A 15,086-nucleotide genomic window follows, 5' to 3' on the forward strand; every position below is an offset into this window, starting at 1 on the left:
AGTGAGACTCTGTCTCAAAAAAAAAAAAAAAAAAAAAAAAAATTAGGAGGATGGTAATGAGGAAAGTAGGTGTAACGAAGAGAAATAGAGAAGACAAGCAAGTATTTGGTAAAAAATGATCAATACTCCTTTTAGACATTTTGAATTTAATAAATCAGTTTCTGGTGATGTTCATCAGTGAAACTGTACTAGACAAAAGGTCAAGTATAGAGATAAAGTTCTGGGTATTGTTCATACAAGGTAGACAGATAAAGACATGAATATATAGGAGAGTACTTAAAATAGAAAGCTGCTAAACTAACAGCTTTTGGAAGTTATGATCTATGAAGGCTATGCAGAGCAGAAGAGTTGCAGATTCTGCTAATTTCTTCCCTTTTCCCTTAGTAAAATCCCTTATTTTGTGTGAGGAAGTAACGTATCCAGATAAAAGGCTACATTTCTTGCCTTCCTTGCATACAGGGTAGCCAACAAGATGTAAGCAGAAGTCTTATGCTATGGCTTCTGGGAAACCTCTCCAAAGGTAACAGATTAAGATGGGAGGCAGGTGCTTTTTTCTCTTCTATTTTCCTTTTCTTTCAAGATTGGAAAAAAATGTGATGGCTGGAGCTACAAAAGCAATTTTGCAATAAAGAAGTAACTTTAAGAAGCCTGAAACAGTGATTCCATTGTGAATTCATCATACCCCTCCTAGACTATTTACTTACCTATCTACCTCTAGATCCTCTTATATTCAATCATTATTATAATTTCATTTTCTTCTCATAGCTGCTAAATGCCATTCCTAACTCAATGTTTCCTCAACTTTCCCCAGGATGGCACACACAATAAATGAAAAAATATATTGTGGATAAGGCTGTTTGCCTATGGGGAAGGGAGCAGGGCACCAGGTGCTACAGACCCTAACTATAGGCTGATAGGACTGAAATGACCAATATTTCAGCATCCTGAATCTTACCAGGAATTTCTGATTAAATGAATACAAGGAGGAAGAGAGAGGCCAAGGTGGGCAGTTCACGCAGTCAAGAGATCGAGACCAGCCTGGCCAACATGGTGAAACCCCGTCTCTACTAAAAATACAAAAATTAGCTGGGCATGGTGGCTCGTGCCTGTGGTCCCAGCCTCGGGAGGCTGAGGCGGAAGAATCGCTTGAACCCAGGAGGTGGAGGTTGCAGTGAGCTGAGATTGTGCCACTGCACTCAAGCCTGAGTGACAGAGCGAGACTCCATGTCAGTGTGCGTGCAGGTCTGGGGAGGTGGAATTCACAGTATCAACTTTCAAATAATCTTTTTAATAGGGAGAGAAAGTGTGTGTTGGGGTGGGAAATACTCATTATTAAGGAAGAGAGGAGGGAAGCTGAGGGGATTTAAGTGGGTGGTTTTGATCTCAGTTGTTCAAGGTGATGAAGCAAGGCTGGGTGCAATGGCTCACTCCTGTAATCCCAGCACTTTAGGAGGCTGAAGCGACCAGATTGCTTGAGTCCAGGAGTTGGACACCAGCCCGGGCAACATGGTGAAATCCTATCTTTACAACAAATACAAAAAATTAGCTGGGTGTGGTGGCATACACCTGTAGTTCCAGCTACTGGGAAGGCTAAAGAAGGAGGATCACCTGAACCCAGTGGCCAAGGCTGCAGTAAGCCATGATCACACCACTGCACTCTAGCCTGAGAGACAGAGTGAGACCCTGTCTTAAAAAAGAGAGAACAAATGGGGCTAATGAATCTTGAGAATGAAGTTAAGTGTTGGAAAATGGAAACATAACAGGGAGATGAAGGGACTACTAAGTATTGCAGGCTCAACTTATGTAAGTTAGCATATATACTGGCATCATAAACAGCTCAGTCAGTTTGGGAATTCTCCTACCTGTCAGTGTAGGATCAGGAGTCGAAAAATAAGAGGTAGAGATTTCCTGAATTTGTGACTAGTAAGGTATTATGATTTGAACGTGTCTCCCAAAGTTTATGTGTTGGCAAGTTACTCTCCATTACAATAAACAGTGTTGAGACATGGGATCTTTTAATAGGATTATTGGGTCATAAGGATTCTGCCCTCATGAATGGATGAATGCTACTATCACAGGAATAGGTTCCTGATAAAAAGATGAGTTAGGTTCCCTTCCCTTACCCTGTTCTCATGTGTTATGATGCAGCAGGAAGGCCTTCACCAGATGCAGCCCCTCAATCTCAGACTTCCCAGCCTCCGGAACTGTGAGTCAAATAAACTTGTGTTGTTTATAAATTACCTATCCTGCAGTAGCCTTTTAGATCAGCACAAAATGGACTAAGACACAAAGTGAGCACTTTTATTTTCTGATGAAACAAAACTACACAACAACTGTATAATGACATTTCATTGCCGCTGCTGATGTTGTTTTTTTTGAGATGGAGTTTTGCTCTTATCGTCCAAGCAGGAGTTCAATGGCACAATCTGAGCTCACTGCAACCTCTGCCTCCTGGGTTCAAGCAATTCTCCTACCTCAGCCTCATGAATAGCTAAGATTACAGGCGTCCCCCACCATACCCAGCTAACTTTTTTTTTTTGTTATTTTTAGTAGAGAAGGGGTTTCACCGTGTTGGCCAGGCTGGTCTCGAACTCCTGATCCACCCACCTTGGCCTCCAAAAGTGCTGGGATTACAGGTGTGAACCACCATGCCCAGCTCATTGCTGGTATTGATAGTTTTCTTTTCTTTTTTTTCAGATGGAATCTTGCTCTGTTGCCCAGACTGGAGTGCAGTGGGGTGATCTCATCTCACTGCAACCTTTGTTTCCTGGGTTCAAGCAATTCTTGTGCCTCAGCCTCCTGAGCAGCTGGGACTACAAATGCATGCCACTATGCCTGCTTAATTTTTCTATTTTTAGTAGAGACTGGGTTTCACCATGTTGGTTAGGCTGGTCTCGAACTCCTGACTTCAGGTGATCTACCCACCTTGGCCTCCCAAGGTGCTGGGATTACACGTGTGAGCCACCAGCCCAGCCAATATTTTTCTTTTCTTTTCTTTTTTCTTGAGATAGAGTCTCACTCTGTCATCCAGGTTAGAGTGCAGTGGGGCGATTTTGGCTCACTGCAACCTCTACCACCTGGGTTCATGGGATTCTCTTGCCTCAGCCTCCAGAGTAGATGGGATTACAGGCATATGTCACCACACCTAGCTAATTTTTATCTTTTTAGTAGAGATGGGGTTTTACCATATTGGCCAGGCTGGTCTCCAACTCCTGGCCTCAAGTAATCCACCTGCTTCAGCTTCCCAAAGTGTTGGTATTACAGGTGTGAGACACTGTTCCCAGCCATTTGTTTGTTTTCAAGTTGCCATCGTTAACCAGTGTTAAATCCATGCTGATTCCATGTTTCTTTTCTTTTTTTGAGATGGGGTATCACTCTGTCACCCAGCCTGGAACACAGTGGCACAATCATAGCTCACTGTTGCTTTGAACTCCTGGGCTCAAGTGATCCTCCTGCCTTAGCCTCCTGAGTAGCTGGGACTACAGGCACAATCCACTGTGCCTGGCCCTGATTCCATGATTAAAAACTTTTATTTTTGTAGAGGCAGGGTCTTGCTGTGTTGTCCAGGCTGGTCTCAAACTCCTGGGCTCAAGTGATCCATCTGCCTCGGCCTTCCAAACTGGTGGGATTACAGGCATGAGCCATTACGCCTGGTCTGCACAGATTCTTATAACTTAAGAGCTGACAGGCTGGGCATGGTAGTTCACACCTGTAATGCCAGCACTTTGGGAGGCTGAGGCAGGAGGATCACTTGAGGTCAGGAGTTTGAGACCAGCCTGGGCAACACAGCAAGACTCTGTCTCTATTTTAAAAAAAAAAGAAGGCCGGGAGCAGTGGCTCACGCCTGTAATCCCAGCACTTTGGGAGGTCGAGGCGGGTGGATCACGAGGTCAAGGGATCGAGACCATCCTGGTCAACATGGTGAAACCCCGTCTCGACTAAAAATACAAAAAATTAGCTGGGCATGGTGGTAAGTACCTGTAATCCCAGCTACTCAGGAGGCTGAGGCAGGAGAATTGCCTGAACCCAGGAGGCGGAGGTTGCGGTGAGCCGAGATCGCGCCATTGCACTCCAGCCTGGGTAACATGAGTGAAACTTCGTCTCAAAAAAAAAAAAAAAAACATTTAGCTGAGTATGGCCGCACATGCCTGTAGTCCCAGCTACTCAAGAGGCTAAGGAAGGAGGGTCGCTTGAGCTCGAGTCTGAGGCTGCAGTGAGAGATGATATTGTTGCTGCACTCTCGTCTGGGTGATACAGTGTGAACCTGTCTCAAAAAAAGAAAAAAAGAAAAAAAAAGAACTGACAAGTCCTAATTGGTCACCTATTTCATCCTAAAAGATGAGATAAATAAGGCCCAGAAGAGTTAAGGGATTTTTCCAAGGTCAGTAATGATATTGGTAGAGATATAGAAGTCTCCAGATTTTTAGTCCAGTGCTCCTTCCATTATACCATAAATTCTTCCATAAAGCACATTTGCCAAAGTAAACTACATCACTGGTATTGGCCTTTGGGTTAGTGCCACTGGCCATAAAGGAGAACTATAGCCTTCTCCTGGGATTCTTACCTAAAGTCAGCCTTGCCTTTCTTTAAAATACCATACAAGCTAGTAAGAATTTTGTGTCAGAAAAAGTATACAGTCTTCTTTAAGGCTTCTTATACATTGTTTCCAGGATCCTAGATTAGAGTTAAGCCTTGTGAACCCAGAATAGACTTGTTACTTGGTAGTTTTTTGAGACGAAGTCTCACTCTGTTGCCCACACTGGAGTACAGTGGCACAATTTCAGCTCACTGCAACCTCTGCCTCCTGGGTTCAAGCAATTCCCCTGCCTCAGCCTCCCAAGTAGCTGCTGGGATTACTGGCTAATATTTGCATTTGTAGTAGAGACAGGGTTTCCCCATGTTGGCCAGGCTGGTCTCAAACTCCTGACCTCAGATGATCCACCTGCCTCGGCAATACTCAATATTCTGATTTGAAATGAGGTGAGATAAAGCAAAATCCAATGGAAATGGCCCTTGTATAGTGCTGAGAATGTCTCAAAAACAAACAAACAAAAAATTCTAGGTTATGCTTGGGTCTTCTTAACAGTTCCAAGGTTGAATCCAGTCAAGTAGCATCTTTGCAGTGCTGACTGAATTATGAACAGACTAAAAGAAAATGGAATCTGCAGGAATTTAAAAATGCCTCCAAGGCAAGGTTTAAAGTGAGCGATAGGGAGAGAAGAGGAAAGAAATAAGTAACACTGTAGGACAAGTAGGCAAAGAAACTAGGAATAATTGAGGCCATAACTCCTACACCTGTTCTCAGCAAGGTGGCTCAGTTCTACAGGGACCTTAGTGTCCTCCACTCCCCTCAGAGGCCAAGCATTCACAGCTTCTCCCTGAGCTGTAAGGACTTTTCTGTTTGAAGACAGTAAGTAGTTTGCTGGACAAAGAGACAGACAGAAGTACAAAATGTTGAGTGGCAGACAAAAAACCTAGAAGTCTGGAAGAATTTTTAAAAAAGTATCTGTATGTAGTTCTTATGATTAACTTGAGGACTGACTCAGTATACTGGATCTTACAGATCTTTAGAGAATAATCTTTGCAGGAAATCTCTGTTACCTGAAGATGAAAAGGAATGTGAGCCAACTCTGATCACAATTCAGACCTTCGCCAACTGACAGTTCAGGTGAAGGCCCTCTGGGGTGACCAGAAAGCAAAGAAAAGATGAGTATATTATTGCAGAACAGTTCTCTTTCCCTTGGGACGAAATAAAAAAACTAAAGAAGAGAGCCAAGCCTTGAAATGCAGTAAGTGGGAGAAAACCTAGTATTAAAAGTAGGATTAAAAATCTGGGCGGGGCGCGATGGCTCAAGCTGTAATCCCGACACTTTGGGAGGCTGAGGCGGGCAGATCACCTGAGGTCAGCAGTTCGAGACCAGACTGATCAACATGGTGAAACCCCATCTCTACTAAAAATACAAAAATTAGCTGGGCATGGTGGTGGGCACCTATAATCACAACTACTCAGGAGTCTCAGTCAGGAGAATTGCTTCAACCTGGGAGGTGGAAGTTGCAGTGAGCCGAGAGGGCACCATTGGACTCCAGCCTGGGAGACAGAGTGAGACTCCGTCTAAAAAAAACCAAAAAACAAAAAACAAAAACTTACAGATTTAGACAATGAGACTGATCTCAAACCTGGTGAAAGCAGTAGTTATTCTGAGTTTCAGAGATTTAGAATTTTGGAAAGTATTTTGACACCATTCCTAAGTTCAAGCAATATTTTAATACTCACTAGACATATATTAAGATAGATCCAGAAATGACAATGACATAGATGCAAGCATTCCTTCATTCACAAAAATATTTTTTTCTTTTTTCGTTTTTTTTTTTTTTAAAAGCAGAGTCTTGCTCTGTCACCCAGGCTGGAGTGCAATGGCATGATCTTGGCTCACTGCAACCTCTGCCTCCTGGGTTCAAGCAATTCTCCTGCCTCAGCCTCCCAGGTAGCTAGGATTACAGGCACACAACACCATGCCCAGCTAATTTTTTTGGTATTTTTAGTAGAAATGGGGTTTCACCATCTTGCCCAGGCTGGTCTCCAACTCCTGAACTGAGGTGACCCACTACGCCTGGCCTCAAACAAATATTTTTGACAGTCTACTACTATAGGTGTCAGCTACCACCTATGTTAACTGCTTTGGTTACAATGATGAGCAAAACAGAGTACCTGATCTCATACAACTTCTAACACAGTAGAAGAGATAGACATTAATAGAAAAATCATAAAATTATAAACAAAGTTGCAAACTGTGATGTGTGCTATGAAATAAAGTACAAGGTACCTTAAAAGTACATACTGGGCGACGGGCGGTGGCTCACACCTATAATCCCAGCACTTTGGGAGGCACAAGTGGGCGTAGCATAGGAGTTCAAGACCAGCATGGCCAGCATGGTGAAACACTGTCTCTACTAAAAATACAAAAATGGGCTGTGCGTGGTGGCATGTGCCTGTCGTCCCAGGTACTCGGGAGGCTGAGGCAGGAAGCTGCAGTGAGCTAAGATAGAGCCGCAGCACTCCAGCCTGGGTGACAGAATGAGACTCTGTCAAAAAAAAAAAAAAAAAAAAAAGAAAAGAAAAAAAAAGAAAAAGAAAAACAAACAAACAAACGTAACAGGGAACTTGGTAATAATAGGCTGCCTGTGACAACCGGACAAGAGAGCCTTTCAGAGCAAATGATTTACAAGAAATTTAAAAAAATTATTTGTTAGCTTCCCCCTGGCAGGAAGGGATCCTCAGATAAAAAGGTATTTATTGTCCTCAGGAGAGTGAAGCATTAGCCTCACTCTCCAGAAGTTTTTGTTAGGCTCACATATACAAAAAGCTCTTGTCCAAGGAAAAGAGTCACCATCATAAAGACAAACAGAACAAATAGGCAGGAAATTGATTTATTCTATCTTCAATATATTGAGGCAAGAGGCCTTGAAGGTTGCTTGGTAGCACAGAGATGTGGTTTGGATATGTCTGTCATTCCAACAGACTCTGTGACTATGTCCATAAGCAGATCATATTTTAAAAATTAGATAGTCACTTTGTGATTTTCAGATTGTATATTGTACACACATACCCAGAGTTAACCTCCAGAGTTAAACTCACCCTCTACCTTCTCTGCATCAGCTTCTACCACACAGGCACATGATAAAATCTCATTAGCAACGTTATTCTGAAAGCTGAGGACGTATTATATCCCTAATGATGAGACAGGCCAGAACACAGAGTTCTTAACCTGTAACACAACAGCACCTACTGCATGGTAAACTTTAAATAAATACTGAATGACAACAAAACATTCAGGGAAACAGACTTTTGTTAAAATCGCCAGAATGAAATGCCTGAATTCCTATGGGCAGACTGACAAGATTGCTCTGTGATAATCAGAGATGATTAGCTGTGCTCATCCGGGCCTCTACATTCCTCAGAGTCAGGACAGTTTGAAAGTCTGGTTACTGATGCAGAGACATGACGGGACTCTGAGGCCCAGCCTCTCTAACCACATATACTCTGACAAGGCCTTGGATTCTTTATAAAAAGAATATGCAGAAATCAAATTGCTACCAGGTGTTACCAAAAGATCTGAAATAACCCCATTAAGTCCCTTTACACTTCCTTTCATTTTTTTCAGGTTCATGAATTTCCAAAACAGAAGAGATTCTATTCTCAGGGGCAAATGGAACATGCAAGAAGCCTACATGCCTTGGGCAGCAGCAACCTACAGTGAACCAACTGGTTAGTGGATACCTGAAAACAAGACCATCTAAACATTTCCCTGTTGCCTTGGCCTATAAAATCTGTACTAAGTGACAGACACATGAAGTGGTGTGGGTGGCTGGGCAATGAGGCAATCAATAGGAAGAGTAAGCTGGCTATACCTACAGGTACAGGTGTTAAAAAAGGCAAGAGCGGCATATGCAATGAGCCAACATTAAGTCAATTAAGTCAATTTAAGAGTGACTATTCATTCCCTTGACTCCCTCAGCTGCCCTTTTGTTACTTTTTCTCTTCAAGCCTGACCTCAAATTTAATTTATAATCTAACTCTCTCATATAAAATGATAGAAGGGATATGGAGATACAGTTTGAATTACCTGGCCAACAACTATCACATGACTGCTTAAGTACCAGGGTCAACACTGTTGAATAATGAAGGAAAGATATTTAATCTGAAAAGCTGGCATTGGCAATCTCTAGAAGCTGGCTAAAATCCTCTGTGTGGGTATCACTTGCAGACTGTGGACACTCGAGAGTCTAATAAACACTTTGCAGTATTTACAACAATAGGCTCCTCTGCAGAAGGGTGAGAAAGAATGGGAAAGCAACATATCACACTTACCATCTTCCGTTTCCTGCCACACGATGCCTTCAAGGTTGACGCTAGTTCCAGGTTCACAGGGGCCCAAGCACTCAGGCTCTGTGGCTAGAGCCACATCACATGTGTTGACCCCAACTGATCGGGTACGAACCATGATCTGCTCACAAGGAGATGAGATGTCATTATTGACCACTGGCACCAAAAGGTGTATTGGCAGCACCGCTGGTGTGGAAACAGGGGACTCAATCTGTTGGGGGGAAGAAAAAGTAGTAGCTGAGTTGCAGGGCGAACACTGAGAAAATACACATTTTCTGTATTTAATCTAGTCCTACATCTATTCCTGCCACAGTGCAGACAGCTGTAAATGTAAGAGACTTTGGTTCTTCCTTTCAAGTTCTGGCTTATGATACCACTACAAATCTAGTGGTTTAGATGATTCTTATTAATGATCTTATTAATGATCTTCCTTATAAACTGCACTTGGCACATTTTTAAAAAAGTTCTATGTTTCTCATCTCACTAAAAAAATCTCTAATAAAAGAGAATCAGGGCCAGATTTTAATAGTAACAGAGCGTACAGACTGATGAGAAAGACAAGGCCCAGCATCTGAGGTATGTTCTGCTACCACCACTATGCTTCCTACCAATCTACCATTCAGCAAATAGTACATTAGTCTGGCATAAAATCCATGAATTTGGGTGGGGCTAAAGAGAGGAAGAAGCAGCCAAATCCTAGGAATGCCATGATTCCTAACAATTCTAGGGACTTTAATACATCTTTAGCTAGAAGGAGTCTACTTAAAAGTTATAGGAGGGCTAGGATTAACCTGGTGGGAGTTTCTAACCCTTAGAGACCAAAACAGTGGTTGTTTAATCTGTAAGAAACAGGAGGTGCTGTTGCCACACAGAAGCCAATCCATAACAGTCTAAAGATGTAGTTGATTATGTACACATAGATAGAAATATTCAGCCGGGCACAGTGGCTCATGCCTGTAATCCCAGCACTTCAGGAGGCCGAGACGGGTGGATCACCTGAGGTCAGGAGTTAGAGACCAGCCTAACATGGTGAAACCACATCTCTACTAAAAATACAAAAATTAGCTGGGCATGGTGGCAGGCGTCTGTAATCCCAGCTACTCGGGAGGCTAAGGCAAGAGAATTGCTTGAACCTGGGAGGCAGGGGTTGCAGTGAGCTGAGATTGCACCACTGCATTCCAGCCTGGGCGACAGAGCAAAACTCTGTCTTAAAACAAACAAACAAACAAAAGAAATAGTCAATAGTCAAACACTAGCAATCTGCCTTCAAAACCAGAACCTCTCACAAGAATGTAAATAGTTAGGTTGCAAGAAGAATGCAACACATCTAGAGACAACATAAAAGTTGTGATGGGTAAGGTGTGATGGCTCATGTCTGCAGTCCCAATGCTTTGGGAGGCCTATGGAGGTGGTAGCCAGGAGTTTATGACTAGCCTGGGTAACATAGCAAGAAGACCCCACTTCTATAAAAAATGAAAATAAAAAAGGTATCTGTGTGTGGTGGCACATGCCTGTATTCTCAGCTACTCCAGAGGATGAGGTGGGAGGACCTACTTGAGCCCTGGAGGCTGAGGCTACAGTGAGCTATGATTGCACCACTGCACTCTTTAACTCTTTAAATCCCAGAATTTATGAGGCTGACAAAGTCTATTATGCTCATTCAGGATTGGGGCATCACTCAGAATTGAGTCTATTGGTACCCCAATCCTAAATGAGCATAATGACTTGCATATGCGAAGACCCTCAATGCACACACTGGCTTTTTTTCCTCTGGAGATTAAGTAGGATACCAATCAGCAGACCCAGAAAACAAGAGTCAATGATTGGGACTTTCCCAATCCTTGGGACTCTTCCCCATGTGATAACTTTTTAGTCTAGGTTAAATGTAGTCCTTGAATACAGACATCAGAGAAGATCATACGTACATCCTTAATCCAAGCTTCTGAATAGCCCTGCAACAGAACTCTGATTCTGGAATAATTTATTACATGACTATCACTGTATCTATAATCCATTTCCCTCTCACAACACACAAAGGGACAAACACCTTCCTGGCCTTGAAAACTAGCCTACAAGCTGAGGTCTGGGTACTGCATCCATTCTCCACAGTTGGCTCTGACTTCTTGGCTTAGAAAGTCATCACTATTTGCAGATCATAGATCATAATTGTGAGTCCACAAAATGTTCATACACTGATTCTGATTAATTCTGCTCCCTGAAGAGCTGCCAAAACATTATCCTTATCTGATTATTGTCTCTCACACACACCCCTTGTACTTCCCTAACTCCACCTTTTTCATAAAATGAAATGGAAGTGGAAGCCTGTATAATGAATTGTCTACATTTATGATAAATGCCAAAAGGCATATCTGCTTTCTTGAAAACTGGGCATTTATAATTTAACTTGCCAACCTTCTTGGGATGTGGTAGATCCTAGAGAGATCTTTTAAACATGCACAGAAGTGAAGGTAAAAACAACACAGAAAAAGTAAACTGGAGCCTTTCAACTCATTCCTCTGCAGTGATGGAAGAAACCCTTGCAAGTCACTAGAGAGGGGAACTATACAGATCATCTTTACTCTTGGCCTCACCTCTGTTTCTCTGTCCTTTCTCAGGAAAAAACTGTGACAGAAGCAGTTTCACAGCCCATATGTGTACTTCTTTTGCTTAGGGTTTGTTGTTCCATTTTCTTTTTTTTTCTTTTTTTTTTTTTTTTTTTTGAGACGGAGTTTCACGCATGTTACCCAGGCTGGAGTGCAATGGCGCGATCTCGGCTCACCGCAACCTCCGCCTCCTGGGTTCAGGCAATTCTCCTGCCTCAGCCTCCTGAGTAGCTGGGATTACAGGCACACGCCACCATGCCCAGCTAATGTTTTTGTATTTTTAATAGAGACGGGGTTTCACCATGTTGACCAGGATGGTCTCGATCTCTTGACCTCGTGATCCACCCGCCTCGGCCTCCCAAAGTGCTGGGATTACAGGCTTGAGCCACCGCGCCCGGCCTGTTGTTCCATTTTCTGTAATTTCTTCTATTAGCAAGAGAAATTCCTGCAAGGTCCTCTTGGACACAGACATTGACCTAAACCTTCCAGGTCACTCCTGTGAACTCTGATTGCCTTGCTTGCACATGTCCTATTGCCAACCTATTCCACAGCTCAGGCAGCAACCCTAGGCTCAGAAGAAAGTTTACCCCAGGGAGAAACCTATACACTCTCTGAGTCACTAAAGACAGGTCTTCTCTGGAAGTAGTTTCACTTCCGGCTAGGTTATTCAGTGCTCCTGGCAAGCCAGGAGAAATATATTCTAATACATTCTAGATAAAGTCAAGAACCCAGTTTTGCACAAAGAAACCAAGAAAAGAACACCTAAAATGTAGATTGGAAACATCACTGTTGCATGCAAGCAGTTTGCCAAATTATATTCTGTTATAGAATAACTGAAGAGAAGATACTTTAGCTGAACTGATCACTAAGAATAAGAGAACAGACTCATACACATGAAGAACTCATTAACAAATATGCACCAAACTACCCTTACTGATTAGAGTTACTAGGCAGAGTTTGGCATCTCTGTTGTATGAAGATGACTTTATCTAATTACTTAGTTAATGAAAAGAGATGTTTGGGGGTGGGGAGAAGTGACGAAATCCACCTACGGGTTTGAACTATTCATTTTTCATTACTTTGAAACAGAAATCTAAAGAGAGATCACAGAGCAGCACAACAGTATTTAATTACAGCCCCAACTCTGCTAATTACCATTTGGTCACATCTATAATCTACATTAAGCCATAGTGCATAATAAGCTCTATGACATTCATCTAATAGCCTATGTGGCTTTACAGGATTTCATATTCTGTTATTCACTGAAACAAACATAGCTTCATTTATCACCTTCCAGGAGAAGGTAACAATCAGAAAGAGGGGGCTGGTGCAGTAGCTCAAGCCTGTAGTCCCCGCACTTTGGGAAGCTGAGGCAGGAGGAGTGCTTAAGTCCAGGAGTTTGAGACCAGCCAGGGCAATACTGTGAGATCCTGCCTTTACAAACAACAACAACAAAAACAAAAAACTAGCTGGGTGTGTTGGTACACACATGTAGTCCTAGCTACTTGAGAGGCTGAAGTAGGAGTGACACAGATGTGCTGGGTAGAGTAGAATGTGGTCCCTTTAAATGATGCAGAAGGGGGTAAGGGAAGTGCTGGGTAAAGGAGGGCATGGTCCCTGGCTAGGGCTCCATCCTGGGGCCTGTACCCATGGACCTAAGTTAAGATAGGCATATTTGTTTTCCTGCCCAAATACTGCATTTCCCAAGACCATCCTGGCCTGCCACACCTCCTGCCGTGCCTATAAACCTCTCCCGAAACCCTAGCAGGCAGACACACAAGCTCCTGGACTTCTAGAGGAACGCACTGGCAGAAGAAGACACAAGCAGCTGGACGTCGAGAGGACGTGGAGGGGAACATGCCAGCAGAAGAGCACACGACAGATGCCAAGAGGCCGTGGAATGAGGCGGAGTTTGGCCAGAGCAGTAGAAGAGCCTGGGCCACAGAATGGCTCAACTCCAGGGAAAAACCATCTACTTTCTGGCTCCCCAATCTGCTGAGTTACTTCCACACAATAAAACCTTACACTCATTCTCCAAGCCCATGTGTGATTCAATTCTTCCAGTACACCAAGACAAGAGCCTTGGGATACAGAAAGCCCTCTGTTCTTGTGATAAGGCAGGGGTCTAACTGAGCTGACTAACACAAGCCGCCCATGGACAGCTAAACTAAAAGAGCACCCTGTAACACACACCCACTGGGGCTTCAGCTGTAAGCATTCACCTCTAGACACTGCCATGGGGTTGGAGCCCCACAGCCTGACTGTCTATAAGCTCCTCTAGAGGTTCGAGCAGTGGGGCACTAAAGAAGTGAGCCATACTCCCATCGCACACCCTGTGAGGGGGACAAGGGAACTTTTCCCATTTCAGAAGGATTGCTTTAGCCCCAGAGGTCAAGGCTGCAGTGAGCTGTGATGGTACCACTGCACTCTAGCCTGTGCAACAGAGCAAGACCCTGTCTCAAAAAAGGAAAAGAAAAAAATCAGAAAAGGACTCATTTTGCCCTCTTTCTCATATACCTAAAATACAAGAGCAGAGATTGTCAGGAGGTTGGTGCCAACAGAGAAAATAAGGAACAGGAATATAAAACAGTTAAGGTCATTAGATGACTTAATAACTACACCAACAAAAGTTAGGCTAACTCAGTCTCTGAAATGCTAAGAAGTACCATCATGGCTCCCAGGGCTCAGCTTACTGGGGAGGCAAACAACAAAACAAACAAAAGCTTGAAAAGAGACTTACAGAGAATTTGAAGAGGAGATCTATGGCGTTTCCCAACACTTTATGTCCTTTATGTTTTAATGATAATTTTATGTATGTTTGTTTGTTTCTGAGATGGAGTTTCACTCTTGTTGCCCAGGCTGGAGTGCAATGCCGCGATCTCAGCTCACTGCAACATCTACCTCCCAGGTTCAAGCAATTCTCCTGCCTCGGCCTCCCAAGTAGCTGGGGTTACAGGGTCCCGCCACCATGCCCGGCTAATTTTTGTATTTTTAGTAGAGATGGGGTTTCATCATGTTGTCCAGGCTGGTCTCAAACTCCTGACCTCAGGTGATCCACCTACCTCGGCCTCCCAAAGTGCTGAGATTACAGGCATGAGCCACTGCACCCCGCGATAATTATTTTCTTTGAGACAGGATCTCGCTCTGTCATCCAGGCTGGAGTGCAGTGAGGTGATCACGGCTCACTGCAGCCTTGACCTCTCCGGCTCAAGCAATCTTCCTGCCTCAACCTCCCAAGTAGCTGGAACTACATGTGCAGCACCATGATAGGCTAAATTTTATTTTATTTTTTTGAGACAGAGTTTCACTCTTGCTGCCCAAGATGGAGTGCAATGGCAAAATCTCAGCTCACTGAAACCTCAGCCTCCTGGGTTCAAGCAATTCTCCAGCCTCAGCCTCCCGAGTAGCTGGGATTACAAGGGCACACCATCAAACCCAGCAAATCATTTTTATTTTTAGTAGAAACAGGGTCTCACCATGTTGTCCAGGCTGGTCTCAAACTCTTGACCTCAGGTGATCCATGCTCCTCAGTCTCCCAAAGTGGGGGTTACAGGCGTGAGCCACCGTGACCAGCCTTTTTTTTTTTTTTTTTTTTTTTT

At 43.5% G+C, this 15,086-nt stretch overlaps 1 protein-coding gene across 6 annotated transcripts in view; it reads right to left on the reverse strand.

The window, feature by feature from the left end:
- Positions 1 to 15,086, reverse strand: part of ZNF609 (zinc finger protein 609) — a 242,444-nt gene that overhangs the window by 66,964 nt on the left and 160,394 nt on the right. For all 6 annotated transcript variants that reach the window (XR_004274809.1, XR_004274808.1, XM_032297180.1 and 3 more), the window contains exon 3: positions 8,870 to 9,095. Coding sequence is in view for 4 of the 6 variants with exons in the window: in XM_032297180.1 (XP_032153071.1) it covers positions 8,870 to 9,095 (226 nt within the window). In the remaining 2 variants the exon portion in view is untranslated. The remainder of the gene's footprint in view (positions 1 to 8,869; positions 9,096 to 15,086) is intronic.

The sequence above is a fragment of the Sapajus apella genome, unplaced genomic scaffold (assembly GCF_009761245.1).
Source record: "Sapajus apella isolate SASKATOON/1434 unplaced genomic scaffold, GSC_monkey_1.0 scaffold37, whole genome shotgun sequence".
NCBI lineage: Eukaryota > Metazoa > Chordata > Mammalia > Primates > Cebidae > Sapajus > Sapajus apella.